Source organism: Hoplias malabaricus, chromosome 5, assembly GCF_029633855.1.
Source record: "Hoplias malabaricus isolate fHopMal1 chromosome 5, fHopMal1.hap1, whole genome shotgun sequence".
Lineage (NCBI taxonomy): Eukaryota > Metazoa > Chordata > Actinopteri > Characiformes > Erythrinidae > Hoplias > Hoplias malabaricus.
The window spans coordinates 47,440,678-47,461,234 of NC_089804.1; the positions used below are offsets into that span (position 1 = coordinate 47,440,678).

Genomic DNA, 20,557 nt, shown 5'->3' on the forward strand with positions numbered 1-20,557 from the left:
AGAGATGCAGTGAGAGTGTGACAATGTTAGCATCCTGATTGGTCTCCTGTGCTTATTAGACCTGTGGGGTTTCTATGTGGGTGGGTCTTTATAGTTGAGTTTTGTTCACATTCACTGGCCGTCGGTTTAGTGTTGTGCAGTGTCAAAAATACATAACATTTCACCTAGACTTCAATAAATTATCTCTGCTGCACTGTTTGTCCTCTGTGTTAAATCACTAAGAGAGACTGTGTTTTACAGGATTCAATATCAACTCAAAATGTAAAATTACAGCTTTTGTCACATTGTGCTAATTAGTTTCACTTGGTTTACTGAGTAATGAATGATAAAATCACCAAACAAATAGGTATAAAATGAATGTTCTGATGTCTGGCAAAATTAATTGATACAGACTTCATCAGATGGACAAGAAAGCCATCTCACAGTTCAAGGAAAGTTTGCAAAAAACATGAAAAAGCCACTGACCTGAAGACTGCTGCCAATTAGTCATATAAGAGATTGTGTGTGTGTGTGTGTGTGTGTGTGTATATACAGACTGTAAGTCCTTTTACATGCCTTAAAAAAAATAAAAAAATAAAAAATAAAAGGCACTCAGATGGGGATGAGTTGGTGAACTGAAGATCCTGTTTCTTGAATGGCTAGCTACGGTGCATTCTGGGAACTGTAGTCTCAAACAGGACAGGAACAGGAAGTGTAATAACTGCTTAACCGGGTAATGGTTGGTTTGTTTGTTTTTTTTTTGTTTGTTTGTTTTTGTTTTTTTTTGTCTTTTTTCTGAGAGGGCAGATTTAAATTGTCAGCTATTTGGGCAATGAGGTGTGAACGCACATTAATAAAAGGATTCATTATTAAGATAATCCATATATACATATTTTATATATATATATATATATATATATAATATATATATATTTATTTATATATAATGTTCTCCCTTTTATGGAAGGGACCGCTGACTCAAAATTATAAATAAAGCACTACAGGTCCTCCAAACAAAGGGGATGCTACCACATATAACTTGGCAAAAGATAGGGTGCCATTTACAGGGGTTAGGCAAGTATGCTTTTTGCATATTTGGAATAAGATGATTAAATGGTCCTCGACTCTACAATGGAAAAAAATAATAATGGAGAAGAATTCATATTTTAAATGCCTTATTTTATTTTACAAAATGATTTAATGTGCAATTAATATATATCATGAATAATGTTAGCATGAAGTACATGCTAATTATTTTCTTTTTATATAATGAAAGATATATTTTAATCTGCACACTATTTTGTCTTGCTCTCAATTATTAAAACTCTTGGTCTTGATTGGGACTCTGTCTTGGCTGCAACACTCAGTCATGACATTACATAAGCATCCAATTTAAAACAGGCTTTTTAAAACAGTCCTAAAATAACTTTAAATGTCCTGGTAATACACCAATCAGCCCCCACATTAGTCACCTTGCATCTACACTCTCAGTCCGTTTTACGAGTTCCACTGAGCATAAACTGTAGATTCACGGTGTCTCTTTACTGAGTAGTTCATTTCTGTGCAGGCCCCTTCACCCTGTTGATTAATGTTCGGGAACAGCACAGAGCAGGTCTGAAGAACAGGGTGAAATACGCTCTGTAGTTGATCTAATGAATGTCCCTGTATGGTCAAAAACAAGGCTATGTTAATATTAGGGTTGACATTTATAAGCTGGATCTGGAAATAGATAGATTTCCTTAATTGAAGTTGCTTGCAGTAAATTAAATTTAGCGCAGGATTAGGCTAGTTGTCTTAGTTTGTCATGGAGTGTGAGTGTATGTGATGTGTGTGACAATCTTTTGAGATGGCTTTAAAATCATTATGAGGCCTGTAGGGAGGGCCATTTTAAAACATTTTTACAGTTTAATGCAGAAAGTGTTACTGTGAGATTTAAATCTTGCAGGAAATATAGTGACATTAATATGGTATGATTATACCCTGCATTTCCCCTGGATTCAGATTTGAAGTTTAATGCTGAAGGTAAGGATGGGCTCAAGTTCAGATGCGATATTCGAGTCCAGGTCTGATGAAATCTCTAATGAGTATAAAACTTGTTTTAATCCTGTTCTAAAAGAAAGAATGTGTCCATCCTGTTTAGAACATTTGTAGACATCTTTTGGCAGTGGGTCTGCATACGCTGCAGTGATGAAACACCTTAGGGATGAGTTGGAGAGGAGTTTTATGACCTAGAACTGACAGACCAACATCTGAACGTGAACTGACAAATGTCCTTGTGGCTGCATGCTGTCAAACCTTCACAGAGATGTTCCAAACATAGTTCAAAAAGATTGAAGGCTGTTTTTCAGCCAGGAGGGACAGGCCATCGTCCTATTAATACCCCATAATAATAATAATTCAGAAGAAATATTGGTTGATTCCACATACATTTCAAATTCTTATGAACTGTGATCTTACACGGTTCATGAAGTGGTCATCGGAACTTGGTAATTAGTTTTGACTGATAAAGATTGTGTCATCTTAGCAAAACTGGTCACCAGGCTTAACTTCCTGATCACTATGCCTCTTGTCAGTGACTGTTGTAAACGAGAAAGCTAAGGACTTGTGTGGGCTAAAGAAGCTGTTTGCTAACAGGAAGCAAGAACTTTTTCTCGTACAGGATGTGGGTTTCAGACAGAAAAGTGTAAGAGGAAGAGAGGAGGGGTAGGGAGTGAGGGCGCACTACAGAGTTCTTCTGTCTTCTGGTTTCCACAAAGAGGTATAACAGGTGTTTTTGAGGGGACCAGAAGAGCAGATTGATGAAATAGACTTTTATCTTCTGCTTCAAACTTGGATCCTTACGTCTGAAGATGATATGAGAGAGACAAAGATGGAGCTCGAAGAGTCAGAGGCTGATTCTTCACCGTCCTGGTACGAGCGCTCTCATATTTCTTCTTCCAGTAGAGAAGAGCTATTCATTTATTTCTTGCAATCAGTTTTTTAAATCAAATTTGCCTGTATTAATTAATACTGTTGACTTGCTTCCCTGACATGGATGTTTTATGGATTTTCTAAATTAAAATCCTCAAGATATGGGTTGATCATTTAACAAAGACAATACTAACATTACCCTCTACACGTTTACCTCTCTTTTTGGGATTTGTTAAGGTCTCCTATATCAAGAGAGAGACTTCTGACATGTGCCAACCTTTCTGACATTGCAGGGGTAAGTCACTTTTGTCCACACACACACATACACATACACACACAAAAACAAAAAACCTTGAATGGTTAAACTAAAAGAGTAGGCCTTAAATGTCTGCTCCTTTGTTGCTTTCTGAGCAGAAAAAAAGGAAACAGGACCAAAGCAGTGATGCTGAAATTTCAGCCAGAGCCTCAGACGACTATGTGAGTTTTCATTAGTGTAGAGTTTCAGTAAATCTGCTGAAAAGACTTGGAGAAATTTGATCTGATTCACCTCTAACATTTACTTTTGGAATCAGAAACTTCTGACCGAAGGGTCTCTTGATTTCCAGTGCTTCTCTGTTTGTTCAGTGCACTAATTACAGATCTCTAATGTAGTGTCACCCTCACTTTCTTGTCAGTTACTCATCCTTTTCATTTTCCTCTCTCTTGCGTTTTGCTTTCTGCTGTCTCTGCTTTGTAACGGAAACTTAGGCCACAGACGTCTCTGCTGAAAACAGGTGTGTGCGTGATTCACAGCACAAACAGTGGTTTCCACCTTCCTTTTCATGTGCCAATGCACAGAATTCTTCAAAGATCAAAAGGATAAATTACATGAGAAAAGTGTGTTAAATCTGGAGTAACTATGATTTAAAGCTCTCACATTAGTGGATAAAAACTCGACATTTTACAATTCTTATTTCCTGTCTGGTACCGGAAAGAGGCCTCCTCATGCACACAGCTCTGCTCTGCTCTTTTAGTTTCATGCTCTCTCACCAACTCCTTACTGTTTTGAGTACCAGCCCAACCACCCTTATCTCTTTCTGTTGTGCTTATTTTACCGTAATCACATTACCCAGTCCATTTCACACTTTTCTGACTGAGCAGAGTTGTGAACCACCATAACTTGCCGCTAAAAACTATCTTTGTGTATCAGTGGTGGAAGACTAGTTGCTATTGTTTTGAACTTCTCCATCAGCAGATTTACTCCTGATTGTGCATGACGCGTTGCATAATCTCTTCTGGTGTTTTCTTGTTTTGATATATTTTGGCTTTGATTTTCAGGACGACGACGAGTTTCCTGGTGATCACCTGCAAGACTCGGAGGTACAGAGAGGTTTAGGAGTTTGTATTTGATATAGTATCTGAAAATGAAAATTAGCAGCTTAGCTGATGCCCCGTGTAGATTTGAACTCAGTTGTAACCACATGTGCCCACATTTCTTTGCAATTTCTTCACAACATATTTGACACCAGTCAACTTACAGCACTACACTGTGAGCCCTGACGTGTTTATCTTCCTCATATTTATATGAGTAAGAGTTTCAGTAAGTTCCTTGATATACTGTGACAGGACATATTCAGAATGTATTATTGTAAGATCTAAAACAATGAGTCTATTGTAAATCTCCATGCACATGTTGGGGTGTTAATTAATGTTTTTGCACCGAGGTGGCCAAAACTAAATGTTAATTATCCCACTGCTCTGATTCTAAATCAGTTCTGATGTGTGAAGTTATGGAAGTGACATCATATGAATCATAAGTTATTGTCCATTTTTGCAGGGACCTTGTCACAAAAGAGTCAAACCAGTGGATAGAAGTAATGAAGTTACAGGCATTATAACACCTATAAAGACCCCAGCACTAAAGCGCTTGGGACAGTCCATCCAGGTGGGAGCCATTTCCAATTTATCCAATATATTTCCGCAATATTTTTACAAACGTTGCAGCTTGCTTTTTAATTTTTGTGGCACATTCTAGTGTCTGTAGTAGTTTGCACAATTTTGCACAGCTGTGGTCAACTTAAATGTTTCCAGTTTGTGTGAGTGTACAGAGGACACACTTAACTCTGCAAATTTTAGTACAAACTTTTTATATATTTCTTAACTTTAACATGCAGAAAATCCAGTTACCACCACTTTGGAATATTGACACCAGATTCTTGTACAATTTTTCCTATCCTTTCCTTTCCTGATTATTATTTTTTAATATGTCCAGCGGTCCATCAGTTTCCGTACTGAAGCCCGCCCGTTGCCCCCCATGGCCATGCGCTCACGTCAGAAGGCCTCATCATTTCCACGGCGACGCAGCAGCCAACTGTGGAGTGACACCGTGGACAGTGTGAGCCAGGATCTGAGCGCCAGAGAGATTAAGAGACAGGAGGTACGGCAGGGCTCAGTGTGGATTAAAAGCAGGCTAGCAGACCCTGTACATTTAACAAAGTCCAGCAGCTTTTAAACAGAGTCAATACCTTTAAAACAGACCTGCTACTGTATACACAGGGCCCTAAAGTTATTAAATCTGCATTTAAACCGTGAGACAGGGAGGTGACAAGTTGTTTGCTGAGCAGTCACACACTTTGTGTGCGCCTTTGTGTGTTATGAAACAGGAAGTGAGCTGGCTTACAAGCCATGTTCTCTTTTTGGATTTCAACAACAGCTCTACCACAGCACACACAACATATGCCACCTCGTCGATGACAATTCAGTGTTTAAAGTGTCCTTTTTAAAGGGTTAGTTTAAAGGCCCAAAAATGGCTACAGCTTAGGGGCACTTGTCTTCAGATTTTCATGATTGCTTTTTAATTAAGAATAAATGCCATGCAAATAATTTTAACATAAAACATCTAGTTACTAATTCCTTTTTGGTATTAGGAGGATTTGCCTTAATGATAAATTGAGCTGTTAAAAAGAAAGTTGAAAATATTGTGTCTTCAATGCCCAAGAGATTTAAATGTTCTCAACAAAGGGATAAATGTGGGGTTTCTTGTTATTCTCAAATTAGCACCTCAGTAAGGGTTTACTATAGTTCTGGAGTTTATATACTGCAGATAAAAGACATTTGCAAAAAAAAAAAAAAAACAATTCTCATTTCAAAGAGATATGAAAGATAGCTAAAGTGTAAAAGGGTTTATCTTGCGGTAGCATAAAACCGCATTACTGAGTAAACAGTCTTGACGTTTTTCATCGTTGAGAGACAAAAGTAAATCAAGCTCAACTTGAGATTTGAATAAATCCAGAGTTGTTTCTGATCATGCTCCACTTTGAGAAGATGGGTCAACTGAATAGGTCTGAAAGGATACATATTGTTCTCAGTAGTAAATGGTTACCAAGAGAAGGAACTGGACCAAAAAAAAAAAAAAAAAAAGCCTAGCCCACCCCAGTTGCTCAACGTCATGAGCAATGAAAGTGGATCATGAGAAAAACAAAAGACAACCAACTTCTAAATCCTGATTTGCTTTGTCCTGCAGGTGATTTATGAATTGACTCAAGGAGAGAGGCAACTGATAGAAGACCTCAGTTTAGTCAAAAAGGTTTGTTGAATGTCTTAATCGTGTTCTATGGATAGAGGTTCACCCTTCTTGTAGTGTTAAGTGTTTTATGCTTCTGTGTGTTTCCAGGTTTACTATGAGCCCATGCTGAAACTTGACATTTTGACTGAAAGTGAACTGGGGCAGATATTTGGAACTCTAGATTCTCTGATTCCTCTCCATGAGGGTAAGTGTTAGTATTTCTATTTGAATGCCACAGAAACTGAACTGCTCAAATGCGTTTTTATAAAATGCTGTTCCGGCTTGTGTGTGTATGCAGATTTTTTGGCACGTCTGGAGGGGCTGCGAGGTTCGGAGAAGACTGTAGGGGAGGTGGGCCCCACGCTGCTGGATTGGGTGAGTGTTAACAATGAAACACTTAAACGTGAAGATTACATTATGTGAAGGTTACAGAAGAGAGAGGTGTTTGTAACCAAACTTGTTGTTTTTAAGTGACTTTTGTTTCCTTGTTTGAATGAATCTTTGTTTGGAAGATTTTATATAAGGGAAAAAAGTCCATTCATCTTGAAATGTTCACACTAAAACGTCCTCCTGTGACAATATTTGAGTGTAAATCTTTTGTCTCTTGCAGAAACTTATATTTCTAATGATCCGTCCATACCCATTTGTAACATAATTGTAGGTCAGACCTTAAGAAAGCAAACAGAACTAACTGATACAGCCTCTTATAGAGTCGTTATGAACAATCCCTGTGCATTATGCTTGTTTGAGTTACAAAATTAGGAAAACCACATGGATGTTAGTTAAATTGTATGTTTGAGTTATGTCTGTTATGTTTGAGGTATGCTGGTAGCTTAAAGCAGCATTTCTCAAACATTTTAAATATGGGGCCCCCTTTGTGGATTGTAAGTGCCTCTGGATTTTTTTGCACTAGGCTAATTCCTTTCAACTGATGAACCAGGCCCTTGTCTTACCAGAAACTTGTCCATTTTGCTGGATATCTTCACAAAAATTGCAGATTTGCCTGTAGCTTCTAGCAATGTGGTGCTGTTCTAAGGATAGACAACCTTCCAAGTCACAGCATTTTTTATTTATTAATTTTTTTAATTATTATTTTAAAAATAATTATTATTTCTTTAAATCATGGTTCACGTTTTAAGTTATGACCAAATAAGTTAATGATAAATGGACATAACTGAAAATTATATATATAAAAAAAGAGATACAACTTCAAATGCTTTTCTGTGGCCCACAGTTTGAGAACTGCTGGTTTAAACTACAGCTATGTTAAGGCATGGCCCTTTTGCACCAGCAAAAATATATTTGGCAAATGTGATAATGATTTGGGAAGGTTTGGGGGAGTATAGACACTGTCCAAGAGATTAGACTTCAAAAAAAATGTTTGGGGAACAAGTTTATATTGAACCCTGCATATGATCATTCCTAGTTTCCCTGCTTGGAGGCCTACATCACATACTGCTGTAACCAGGTAGGAGCCAAGGCTTTGTTGGATCAGAAGAAGCAGGTTCGGCGTGTGGAGGAGTTCTTGCGTCTGTGTCAGGAGTCATCTTTCAGCAGGAAGCTGGATCTGTGGAATTTCTTGGACTTGCCCCGTAGCCGCCTTGTCAAGTACCCCCTGCTACTGAAGGAGATCCAGAAGACCACTCCTCCAGACCACCCAGACGAGGACACACTGCCTCAGGCTGTAAGTTCGAGACAGACCACAGACACAGGACATTTCAGGAGATTATTTATTCTCTTGGTCCTTTTGTAAAGTACAACTCACATGAGATAAAAGCATCAAGTCGTCAAATTGCTTTGTAGTCCCTGAAGAGAGGGTTCCCCTTATTGGGGCAGCTTTATTTGAAATAGGTTGAGAACAGAATGTCTGATGCACCAAGGTCATAAGGTGTCGCTATTATAAAAATCATTGAAGAAAAGGAATTATTGCTCCTTTTAATCTCTTTATGTTGTGTTGATAAGTAAAATAGATTTGTTTTTGTGTTCACTCTGTAAGTGTCCTGTGCTGTCCACTGTGTACAGATGGAGCTGATCCAGAGTATCATTACTGAGGTTAACAGTAAGACCGGTGAGGCCGAATGTCAGTTCTACCGACGAGGTCTGAGCTACCCTGAAGATGGCCAGAGAGTTCCTGAGATTCAGGCTTCACGCTTCCTCTACTGCCATGGAGAGCTCAAGAACACCAAAGGACAGGTTGTTACATACCTTTTGTCGTCCGCTTATTCAGCTCAGATGTTCATCATCTCATTGTTGCATTTGACTATGATTTTCTCACAGTAATTACAAAATCTTTGTTAATGTGTTAATTTTTCAAGCAGTTTCGTTCTAATGATCTGTTTATCAGTATATAGTCACATAATTTAGAGCACAATTAATATTTTCAGGTAATGTGAAATACTGAGCATATCTGTGTGATTAACAGTAATATAGCCATATTCAAAGAACTTTCTGGTCAAATTATGTTTTGTTAATTATTTAAGTAAAAAATAAGTTAACATTCTCTACATGGTGCAATCTTTTTTTACAAATATTTGTTCACAATGTCTGTTTAACACATCGTAATTTGTAAATTAAAAAAAAAATTCCTGTCTTTAATCCAAAGCAGTTGTTTAGCTTTGTTAATTGCCTTTCTCCTTTACAGAAGCTGCATGTGTTCCTGTTTGAGCTGGTGTTGGTTCTGACCCGGCCAGTTGTGCAGGACAAAGATGGTATGGTCCAGTACCAGGTTTACCGCCAGCCTCTTCCTGCTAACCACCTCTCTCTGGAGGACATACCCGATGGAGAGCCCAGTAGTTCTGGATCTTTCCGGGGTGCCTTCACTGGCAATGACAAAGGTAAAGGAGACATTGCTCTGTCTGAAACTAAGCCATTTAAATCATTTTTTTATAAAACGTATTTGTTAATATTTTCCCCTGTAGAGTCTCTGTAACCCTAGAGTTCTGCAATCAAACCTTTGCATGTGAAATTATCTTAGAGTAGTTGGTAACACTTCTGCTTACTAGGGGTTTGATTCTCAGCTTAGGCATGTACACCACCATATAACAACACTGCTTTACACTCAGTAAATGAATAAATGTCATTTTCAATGGAATTCACTTTGATGAGTGATTTTGCCATGTAGATTAATTACTTTTACATGTGAAACTACACATGTTTGGTTACAGCTTTTTGATGTGTTAAGCCTTTATCCTAGAGTCACTTTATTTAGGTTTCCACTTGGGGCAGACAAAAACATGCCTTTATGGACAGATAACATCCTTTCCATTCAGCTTAAACAATTATAATAAACTATATAAATAGTTCATCTTGTCAGTTGCTGACAGTGTATGATCATGGAAAGCCCGTTATTTTCTGTCCAGATGACATTAAAGCAACTCATTTACAAGAAACCAACAAGATAACATTTTAACATTTCTAAAACCAAGCACCTTAACATTTTATCAGTCATGTAATCTATACTTGATAAAGGAACAGGGTATCACTGGGAACTAGAAATTTATGTACTGACTCATTTCTATAAGGGTCTGACTGATTAAACGATCCTGTAACTAATTCACAGCCTCGTTTATTTTAAGTAACACCTCGATCTGGTGTTCTAGCTTTAATAATCCAGAGATTTTGCCCCCTTCATTTTTGTTAAATATATAGTAGTAAACAAAAGGCTGGGTCACAGAAACGCCTCCAAACATAAAGAATAGGCTATGATAAATATTACCTCAACAACTTTCAACACATTTCTGTTCGAGGCTCCGGTTGACGGTGGACTTACAGCGCTGAAGTGGCGCATGTGTGTCCCAATTTAGCTCTTAACTCTCTGACCCCTTGAGAACTTCAACCCTCACACTTTCTGCTCACCTTTCAAAAGTGCAATCAAAGTGAACACTTTAAAGAAGGATTTAGGGCATATGGCAGGAAATAGGACAGGGGACAGCCTGCAGACAGCACAATCCTGGGTGATTTTTTGGTGATTTACATATCCCGGCTGGATGCATTTTTAGGTCCCAAAAAAGGACTTGTCTGGAGAAAAGAGAACGTTTGGTAACCCTGCTTTATCCAACAGGTCCTGCTTTGCTTTGTTAATCATTTAGCAGCAATGAATAAAACTGATGAAATAATTTGCTGATATTTTTAAGCAGTGTCTAAGCACAAACTGTCACCTTCCCACATGAAAGAGACAATGTGTCTGCCGGGACACTTATTTTTACCTTTATGTTACTTTTATGACTTTATACATTGTGGTAGATGTGTTTACCAGCTTGACTGCTATGCTAGCTCCTTAGCTAACCATAGCTGCACACAAGTCACCACAATGCACCCAACCACACCACATATCAGTATATATCTGCTACACATCATATGCTGTGGAAGTAATTATATGATGTATTTATGTGTTTTTGTATTTTCTATTGTTAGCCAGATAGCTAGTTTGCTAACAGTATTAACACTGATTTATTTATTTTTTTCGGTTTTATTTTTAAAAAGTCTTTCACACTGTTGCACAAGGTAAAGTTTTTTTTTTTTTTTTTTTGCCCAGTTGTTCAATCAGTACTGTAGGGTGATGAAACATCATCTTTTCCCCAGACATGTCCTCTTTTGGGACCTAAAATGCATTTGGTTGGGATTTCTAATTCGGAAAAAATGTCCGGTATTTGGCTTTCACTGTCTAAGCCCTAAGGTGTGCACTTTGATGATGTTACAGCTCCTATCATGATCACAAATTTTCTTTTGTAAATGAGTTGCTTGAAAATCATTTAAGTACAATGTAGTCTTCAGCTTTGTGGTGAACAGACAATAACAGGCTTCCCAAGATCATACACTTTCTTCAACAGCCTGGCACTTATGTTTATGTCACTGAAATGACTTCAGTTTTACAGGAGAAAACTGCCTGGTCATGACAGAAACTGACTACACTACATTTTAACAGTGAATTTTTTTTAATGTTAGTTAGGGTGACCAGACGTCCTCTTTTACCCGGACATGTCCTCTTTTTTAGACATAAAAATTGTCCGGCCAGAATTTCACAAACGTCCGGGATTTTGTTTTTCTAGAGCTTACATAGAATTTCGAGAACGTTTAGTTCACAAACTAGTCCTGCCCTCCCCTACTCCGATTGGTTCGCTTGAGTGAGAAGGGGGCGTGGTGAAGTAGCCTAAAATTTTCTGATTGGACGGTCTGACTGTAGAGCTACCGTTATTGGTCGATAACCTTCTCTGTTAACATTTAATTGGTCAGTCTGCACGTCAGTAGTCCTTGTTTACGTCAGGCAAATCTCATGTACCTAACCTTCATCTCGAGCAGCTATGCCGAAACGTAAATATAAGTTCTCGGATGAATTAAAAAAGAAATTCCCATGTTTTTCCATGTGTAGCAAATAAAGGTGTAAAGGACCTAAAAGCACACATAGGTTCAGCTAAACCAGGGGTCGGCAAACTTTACCACTGAAAGAGCCATTTGGACCCATTGCACACAGTAAAGAAAACACTGGGAGCCACAAAACCCTTTTGAAATTTTAAATGAAATAACACTGCGCATAACAGGGTCTTTTTGCCTTTGTGCAATGTATAAACAAACTATACTGTGTTACATTTATGAAATCAATGAACAACTGCAGAGAAAATGAAATAACATTTCTGCATGCAACAAAACATTTTTAACTCCGAAAAAAAGACGTTGTGTTGACGGTTACGTAAAATACTCAATGTCTATTTGACTCCTCATCGTAATGAAAAAAATATATATTTTTTTAACTCGGAAAAAAGACGTTGTGTTGACGGTTAAGCAAAATACTCAATGTCTATTTGAGTCCTTGTAGTAATGGAAAAAACGCAGAACCTATCCACTGGCAGCAAACAAAAATGCTGTCCTCTCTCTGCGTGCCGTCATTATTTCACTGGCGCCGTGCAGTCAGCTGTCAAAAAGTTCAAGAAAACGCACACTAGCGGGTGTCGCACATTGGAAGTTGTGACGTGTATTAAGAGCGACAAAAATATTTTAAATATTAAATTTTAAAATATTTTAGATGTTACAAGATCGCCATAATCGTCATAGAATTACATTTTGAAAATGAACGAACTAAAATAAAATACATTTTAATTAAATACTCATTAATTATTTTCAAAAGCTTAGCCGCATCAGAGGGATCAAAGAGCCGCGGGTTGTCGACCCCTGACCTTAACATACAACGGCAGCGAGGGGCGAGAGCTCATCAACCAACACCCCCCCACCCCACCCCCGAAGACGTGTGTCCTCTTTTTCACTATCTCAGATCTGGTCACCCTATGATAGTAAAAACAAGCACATTTATATTTTAATAACAAGAATAAGCCATATACTTGACAAAGGGAGAGAGCATTTTGGGAATCATTCATTTATATAGAAATACTTATATACTTATATATATTAGTGTTTTTGTATAAATATCTAATTGATAAAACACTGCGGTATGTAATGGAGGTTTCCAGTCTGGTTTAAAACACTGAGAAAACCACTCACTCTCTGATGTTGTGTCTTAATAATCCAGAGATTAGCCTGTTTTAGTGTAATGTTAACCAGAAAAGTTGCGCAGATGAAATTGTAAGACAGACTTTAACAGACATATTTTTCCAGTTAAAAGCTGCATTCGATCACTTATTGGAAGTTTACTTTTCCTGGGAATCCCGCAATTTAATTTATGGATTTAATTTTTTTATCTAAATTTTCACCACCTCCCGTGACCCTTAACACAATGAAGTAGTTACAGAAAATAAATGAAAGAGTTTAATAAATGTTTGTGTGTTAATTTTGGCACTGACGTGTATGTACCCGGATGTAGACTATATGGAAATTAGATATTGACATTACCTCACATATCCCATATCAGTAACTGCAATAAAAGTATCTTTAAATCTCTCTCAATTTTCTTATGGAAGCATTTTATCAGACATTCGCCCTTAAATTGTTGAAAACCTCAGTATTAACTTCATCGTAGTCTCTCTCTTTGTCTCCCTCTCCTCAGTGAAGAACTGTTTCCGTGTGAGCAGCAGAGGGCGTAGTAAAGTTCCGTCTCACAGCCTTCAGGCCAACGACTCCTTCAACAAGCAGCAGTGGGTCTCCTGCATTCGCCAAGCCATCGTTCAGTCCCATGACAGAAATGCTCAGGCCAGCCATTCCAGAGCCAGTACCCGTCTGAGCCCTGACCCTGCTCTTGACCACATTGCAGAACTCAGCCTCAGTTCTGATGTGGAGATGGCCAACACATAGGCCACTTCTTGAAAAGAAACCTGTCTTTTTACAAGAACATTACCTGGTTTCACATTCCATCCTGATAACAGATAACAGTTCATTTGCATTCATCATATTTATATGAATGTTTATCAGCCACTTGTATTATGAATATGATAAATATGTGCTCTGAGTTTAAACCTGTATACAGTATGTCAAAATGTGGACTTATTTTTAAGCGAAAATAAGCGAGCATATCCTCTATGGAGACAAAACTTAAAGGTCATTGAAACTGTTATTTATTTGCTGAGCTTTTTAGAATGTTAAATTCATCCAGTCAGCATTCTATATATTATATGCTTATTGTCATTAAGAAATGATCAAGACATATTTTGACCAAGGTAAAATTATAGCTGAATGCAGCTAAAAAATGTGTTAATTTCTGGTTCACTTTTACTCATGTGTATCATTACGGTGTATGTAGACATTACGGTGTATGAGCTCTTTTTAGAAGACGAGGCCAGGTACTCACAACTGTACTGTATGATCCTTCGGTACCTCAGTGATTCAGGGGTGATGAAAAGGCGGAGTTTGAGTAGTGTATAAAGAATATATTTGTATGTGTTGACTGCATGTTGTTTGTGTTATGTTTTGTTGGCATATTTTGAATGTGAATTCCTTTGTATTTTACATTTTCATGATGAAGACCTGAAGCTATAAATTTATTTTTATTATACTGTTCTTTTTTCCTTTTTTAAAGAACTGTACATCTTTAAGATTGGACCGAAACAGTTCTGAGGTCAATATGAGAAAGTACATGAGCTATACACTTAAGGGTTTGTCCATTATATCATATATCCATTCCTGTTAACCTGTAGTTTACTGATGCATAGAAGAGCTCATATATAAAAAAAACACTGTAACTGTGACTGTAAAACTGGATTGCAGTAGAAGTGGAGCACTACAGTCAATGAGGGTCTAGCTGATAGGTTTAAGCTGTTTGAGTGATGGTGAGTAGACTTGGCTAAGTATAGACAGTTGTCTGAGGAGAAAGGAAAGATTAGCTGTGATTAAGGGTCACTTTGTGTACTGTGACCAGTGAAGCAGCAGCCTGCAGTGAGAGTGGGAAAATCCAGTTATTAAAAACACACAGAAATACGAAATATATTTCTACAAATTGTTAACCAGATGCTGGATGACATACTTTTTGTACTATTTGGAACTGAAGTGGAGCCTGACCAGGAGAATCATGCCTAGGTGAGTAAAGAATACATCACACTCACTGATACCCAAGAGATGCCAACACTTTGTCTGGTTTAATTACAGGTAAAGGTATAAATGTAGTTATAATTAGCCTTATATTTGTGTGTTTAGAATGGCAGTCATTTTCCCATTATATTAGCATATTTGATTAATTTGAACGTCATAATAAGATAAATTACATTATTATGCAATTCAATGTTATGGACCGCCCTTTGTATAATATATAGTCGAAATGTCTAATGTTAAGTACAGTTTGTTTCATTTTTCATCAAAAAATAAGGACGTTAACAATACTAGACAAACAGTTAAATCCTTCTGTGAGAACATGAGAGAAAGCACATTTAACTGTTTCATGAAACATTTGCTGAATAAAGGTAATATGTAAAACTAGTAACTGAAATAACGAATTCTAAAATTGCACCTCGAAGGTCTGTGTCTTTTTAGGTCAATAACAGTCGTTAAATGAAGAAACCCTACCATTGCATAAGATGTGAACAGAAAGTAGATTGTCCATGGCCTCCACATGTATGGACATGTTTAGAAGCTCCCCTGCCCTCTCTTCCAGACAGTCAGATAAACACCTTTGCTCTTTACCTCTGGGATATCTAAGAATGTGTCCAGCTCATCAATATCCCTGCCGTCTGATATTGTTTAACAGGTAATTCAGGTCTTTGCTACACGGTCTTCTCCATTCACACACAACTCTCATCACTCTGTCTGCGGTGACCTCTCTTGGATTGAAGCCAAATGCCAAGAGCCGCCTCTACCCACATGGATAACCCCTGTCAGGCTCTGTACCGATCTCTGTTGAACCAAAATGGTGTCCAACCTGAAGGCACAGACATCTCCCAGTCAGTGCTCTACACTTCTCTCATGGGGCTGCTGCTGGTGGCTGACAAGGAGGTGTGATATGCTGCTTTAACATGAATGAGTCTGTACACTAATTGTAGTAGTAGGCTTATAAAGGAACAAAGATGCAAACAATATAAACGTGATTATTTATTATATTTACATTAGTTTTCTATAGATTGCAACATGACATGAAGAATAAAATTGTTTTGTAGCAAACAAAACAGAGATTAGCAAACCTAATCTCTATAGATTAGGAAACCTTTTAATGCTCTATTGCACACGTCCACATATGGATGAGTAAAGGATCTCTGTTTCATCAAGACAAGTAGGTGTCTGTTTATGTCTGTTTCACTAAATTTAAGTTTAGTCTCTATGAGCCGTTTCTGCATATACAAAACCTGTATGCTACATACACATCATAAAATGGCATTGATGTGTATAAATACCCTGAGGAACTCCCCAGTCCTCTCTCCCCAGCCTACACCCCCTGCCCCGCCCCTCCCTTTTATGAGTCGGGTAAACGCCTTTGCTCTTGACCTCCATGCTCTCAAAGAATGTGTCTTCCCTCCGTGAGATAATGGGATCAGAGAGCTATAAATGGAGTGTACACTCCTTGTGGAGCCACACATTGAGTTGCAGAGGTTATTTTGTGGGTAATTTTATGTTGATAACCTTGTAGCTTTCCACTTTAGCTTGGAGTTGTTGTCAGTATTGTAAGGACCTGTGGGACCAAAAAATTAACTGATATCCAACATTTCTTCTGAAATTAAGGCTATAAATAAAAATAGAAAAGAACAATCTTTGAAAAGAGTAATTGTTCTTTTCTGCATTCAATTACAGCTTCTACTCTTTTGTGGATGTTAGAATACATTTTGTAACATTTCTGTGAGGATTTGAATTTTTGAGGTGTTTAGTAATGATGTTGATTATTTTTTGGTCACAAAATCATCTCAAAAGTATTGGATAAATTTCCATCCCTTCACAGGACACTTCCACTTTTCCAAAACCTTGTGCTAGGGACTTTATAACCCTCTGTCCAGTGTGGGATTGGGAGACCTAATTCACAGCTGCTCCAGACCTTCCCATTTTATTTTTAATGGCATGTATACAAACTCTGGGTGTACAAACCATCTGCATTTACAGTGGTTGCACTTAAAAGCAGTATTCAATAGTTATGAATGATTTCTACTAATTTGTGACATCTAATTAAAAAAATATATAAAAAAATAAACGACCAATAATAAAAGAGAGCAGAAAATTAAATATATCTATTGTTATGTCTGGTCCTCTAATTTAGACTAATTCAAGTATATTATTAGGTTACACTGTTTTGGTTCCCTTTGCCTCTACAGTATAATACCACCCACATATCCAATTTGAACAATGGTGCATGATGTCACCAATATCAGTATAAAGTATCACTGTTTTTTTCTTGTATTAATTTCTATGACATTGACTATAGGACATTGACATTGACATTGACCATTTGTTCCAGAAACACTGAATTATCATCCATCATATATCATAGCTATTAAAATGTTGTAGTTGTCAAATTTTGTAAGTATCAATATAAAGGGTTAAATAAACATGTGGAGATGCACTGGTGATATGTAGGTAATGTGTTGGAATAATAAAAATTCAGCAAACCTCTACATGTAATCCCACAGAAAGAGTTACCACTGGGCAGTGGACAAGTTGGACTGCGGAATGTGGGGAATACAGTAAGTTATAATACTAAAAATCGATAAATTTCTTTGTGAAAACGCATGCGAAAATTGTACATTTCTTTGTATTTCCTTGTTTTGATACAAACCACTCTCTCTCTTTCTCTCTCTGCCTCATCTGTAGTGTTTCCTGAATGCCATTGTGCAGTGTCTCTCACACACTCAGAGTCTTAGAGATTACTGCTTGACTAAGATGTACCTCCAGGATATGAACTCCAGCCAAGAGCCAGAGCTCATGAATGGTGAGCCCTCAAACTAATTCTGTCCCGTAGTGCTTATTTACACTCTGAAAAAAGTTATGGTGCAGGTGCATTATTTTCACTAAAGTAACAAACAGTGAAAATGTAACTTTAATGGTACAACAGTGGTTTTAAAGTCAAGTTATGTCCCATTAAGATCCATTACATTCTCTTCTTCAAAAGGAGAGGTGACAATTTGTAAGCGTTCATTATAGAAATGTGTAAAATCAACATGTCTGTAAAGTGATGGCTGGGGAGGAACCCAGGCTGATACCTCTCTTCTTCAAAAAATATAATCCCTTTTCCTCTGTTTTACTTACTTTCTACTGTTGTGTAGAATTCACTAAAGTTTTGGAAGGTCTGTGGGACGTAAATAGAGGAGACTCAACAGTGAATCCTGGAAAATTCTATCATGTCTTTAAAGAAGCAGTGCCTTACTTCAGTGGTTACAGGTGCAACCATAAATATCTGTACTCCCATTACATTAAACTGTTACTGAATTTGCTATATTTACATTAACATTAGGAAATATATATAGTTGGTTCAATATGTATGTAAAGAAAATCTCTCTCTCTCTGTCTCTCACACACACACACACAACAGTCAGCAGGATGCTCAGGAGTTCTTGCGATTCCTTTTGGACTGCCTCCATACAGAAATAAATCGGCGGCACACTCAGTGCACCTCCATCAAGGGCTCTCTGGAACCAGCCTTTAATCGATTCAGGTGCATAATACAAATCCAACCAGAACTGGATAATTTGGCTTCATTTTGTCATATTCAGCCTAAATCACTCTCTTTAAACAGGCTTTCAGAAGAGGCCTCTGCTATGTGGAAGAAACATCTCGACAGGGATGACAGCATAATTGTAGGTAAGCCATGGTTATCTTTCAGATTTTATTCTTTTGAGGTATATTTGCTTACACTGCAGTAATCAATCAAGTTTCATTGTACTGCCACTGTAACTGTAGACTGTGAATCTGGGTTAGAATACTATTCATATTCAGTCAATGATCTTGAACGTCCAGAAGGCTGAGGACTAAAATCATCCTAAGAACTTGAAGCTAACAGATACATTTTCAGTGCATTTACACTTGCAACTAAGTTTCTTACAGCAGTGCTTTAAACTTACAGTTTTGCTTTGCCTTTATATTTTATCTCCCATCATAGATCTGTTCTCAGGGCAGCTGCGCAGCTCCCTGCACTGCTCTGTCTGTTCTCACTACTCCAACACCTTTGACGTCTTCTGTGATCTGTCACTGCCAATCCCAAAGGTAACACTTACTCCTGATTTAGACGCAGGCTGAGACATGTAAAAACCTGCTCTCAACTTTATTTACTCTCTGCTATTCCAGAGGACTGAGTCCAGGACAACTGTCACACTGAGAGAGTGTTTAGATCTTTTCTCACAGGAAGAGAGCCTGGAAAAGGAGAATTCCCCCGTATGTATCGAGCAGTCTGATTTTGTGTTTGTGTTAATCTGAGATACTATGAATATATGGTCACTTGCTTTGTTTTGTGTGCTTTTAGATGTGTGAGAGGTGTAATCGGTGCACAAAGAGCACAAAGAGACTAACCATTCAGAGATTCCCCAAAATCCTTGTCATACGTATCCTTCACACTTCCACATTGTGGTGATAATAATGTTGACCTGTTAAGGGTATAAATCATTATTTATAAATTCTACAACAAATAATTTTCTTCGCAGTTTAAATATGACTCAGTGACAGACATACGTTTTATATCCATAACAATCATGGTTAAATTATTCATTTAAATGGTCACAAACTTACTTAACTTACTATATCAGACTTAAACCGCTTTACCATGACAAGGTTCTCGATCTGCAAAAGCACAGTGCCAGTGTCCTTCCCTCTTACTGACCTGGACTTAGGACGATTTGGACCAGCTGACTGTGGTGGGTCAGACCTCATTATGAAACAAATTGCTGTTGCTTTTGTCTGTAATTCTGCCCATTTAACATTAACCTTGAAAAAAAAAAATCACAAAATCTTCTATATCAGATTTTGAATGGAGGTGTTTTAATGTCTGTCCAGGTTCGGTCCTGTATGATCTGTATGCTCTGTGTAATCATGCGGGCACTGTGAACATGGGGCACTACACAGCAGCCTGTCGAGAACAGGTGGGCTGGTGCTGCTATAATGATTCATGGTAAGTGTGGCACTTTTTCACTTGTGCAATGCTCCACATTTTCAGCATGCCTTACCATGTGATGTTACTGTGATAACATAAGATCTTGTTGCATTCAAATTGTCTATTTTAATTCTCTATTGTTCTTGCAGTGTTACGCGAATATCTGAAGAACAGCTTCAATCCAGTCAGGCCTATATTCTCTTTTACCATCTTAAAAACAGCACAGCCAGGAAATAAATCCATCTCAACAGACCTCACAGATGAAGGCTTCATGGGTAGCAGCTTGTGTGGCTCATTCCTGGCAAAACAATTTCAGCAAAAATGAGAGAGGAGTCAATTGTCAACCAAGTAATGCTTTATGAATAACAGGTAGAAACAAAACAATATGGTTTAAACTGAAAGAAAGAAAGCATTAATATGTGTGTAATCTCATCCAACATCAGTTTTTGTGTTAATGTGTTCTACGAGACCAATTATTATTATTATTTTTTATGAGAAGAGCAATTTGTGGCATTACTACAGCATAAACAATGACTAACTGTGTCACAATGTGTCTATTTATATTTATATTCCGTTTCATCTGTATGATAGTAGAATATGTCAATGTCCACATTGTAGATTTCAGAGACTTTTTTTCCTAAAGAATTCTTTATATAAAACACATTTAAAATAAATTTTTATTTATTTATAGT

At 37.5% G+C, this 20,557-nt stretch overlaps 2 protein-coding genes across 3 annotated transcripts; both read left to right on the forward strand.

Annotated features, from left to right (window-relative positions):
* The first annotated feature begins 2,676 nt into the window (after positions 1 to 2,676).
* On the forward strand, positions 2,677 to 14,343 carry arhgef3l (Rho guanine nucleotide exchange factor (GEF) 3, like). 2 transcript variants are annotated; one of them, XM_066671171.1, is made up of 13 exons: positions 2,677 to 2,889; positions 3,127 to 3,184; positions 3,304 to 3,366; positions 4,207 to 4,248; positions 4,706 to 4,813; positions 5,141 to 5,305; positions 6,392 to 6,454; positions 6,542 to 6,638; positions 6,732 to 6,808; positions 7,860 to 8,117; positions 8,456 to 8,626; positions 9,075 to 9,267; positions 13,428 to 14,343. In XM_066671171.1, the coding sequence occupies exons 1-13, from the start codon at positions 2,834 to 2,836 to the stop codon at positions 13,670 to 13,672; spliced, it is 1,596 nt and encodes a 531-aa protein (XP_066527268.1). In that variant the 5' UTR covers positions 2,677 to 2,833; the 3' UTR covers positions 13,673 to 14,343. The 2 variants fall into 2 exon arrangements, with proteins under 2 accessions (XP_066527268.1, XP_066527270.1); XM_066671173.1 differs by lacking the exon at positions 3,304 to 3,366.
* A 1,300-nt stretch (positions 14,344 to 15,643) lies between these two features.
* usp21 (ubiquitin specific peptidase 21) lies at positions 15,644 to 20,102 on the forward strand. The gene is made up of 12 exons (XM_066673008.1): positions 15,644 to 15,799; positions 17,416 to 17,469; positions 17,597 to 17,714; positions 18,049 to 18,163; positions 18,315 to 18,437; positions 18,519 to 18,583; positions 18,882 to 18,985; positions 19,067 to 19,153; positions 19,242 to 19,320; positions 19,522 to 19,629; positions 19,769 to 19,883; positions 20,015 to 20,102. The coding sequence occupies exons 1-12, from the start codon at positions 15,644 to 15,646 to the stop codon at positions 20,100 to 20,102; spliced, it is 1,212 nt and encodes a 403-aa protein (XP_066529105.1).
* The last annotated feature ends 455 nt before the right edge of the window (positions 20,103 to 20,557 follow it).

What these genes read in the sequence shown, in the direction of transcription:
- arhgef3l (XM_066671171.1), top strand. Translation starts at nt 2,834, where the DNA reads ATGAGAGAGACAAAGATGGAGCTCGAAGAGTCAGAGGCTGATTCTTCA. An exon ending in GCTGATTCTTCACCGTCCTG is followed by an intron (nt 2,890 to 3,126) that starts GTACGAGCGCTC and finishes GGATTTGTTAAG; the next exon opens with GTCTCCTATATCAAGAGAGA. An exon ending in ATCACCTGCAAGACTCGGAG is followed by an intron (nt 4,249 to 4,705) that starts GTACAGAGAGGT and finishes CCATTTTTGCAG; the next exon opens with GGACCTTGTCACAAAAGAGT.
- usp21 (XM_066673008.1), top strand. Translation starts at nt 15,644, where the DNA reads ATGCCAAGAGCCGCCTCTACCCACATGGATAACCCCTGTCAGGCTCTG. An exon ending in TGCTGGTGGCTGACAAGGAG is followed by an intron (nt 15,800 to 17,415) that starts GTGTGATATGCT and finishes GTAATCCCACAG; the next exon opens with AAAGAGTTACCACTGGGCAG. An exon ending in ATTTGGACCAGCTGACTGTG is followed by an intron (nt 19,630 to 19,768) that starts GTGGGTCAGACC and finishes ATGTCTGTCCAG; the next exon opens with GTTCGGTCCTGTATGATCTG.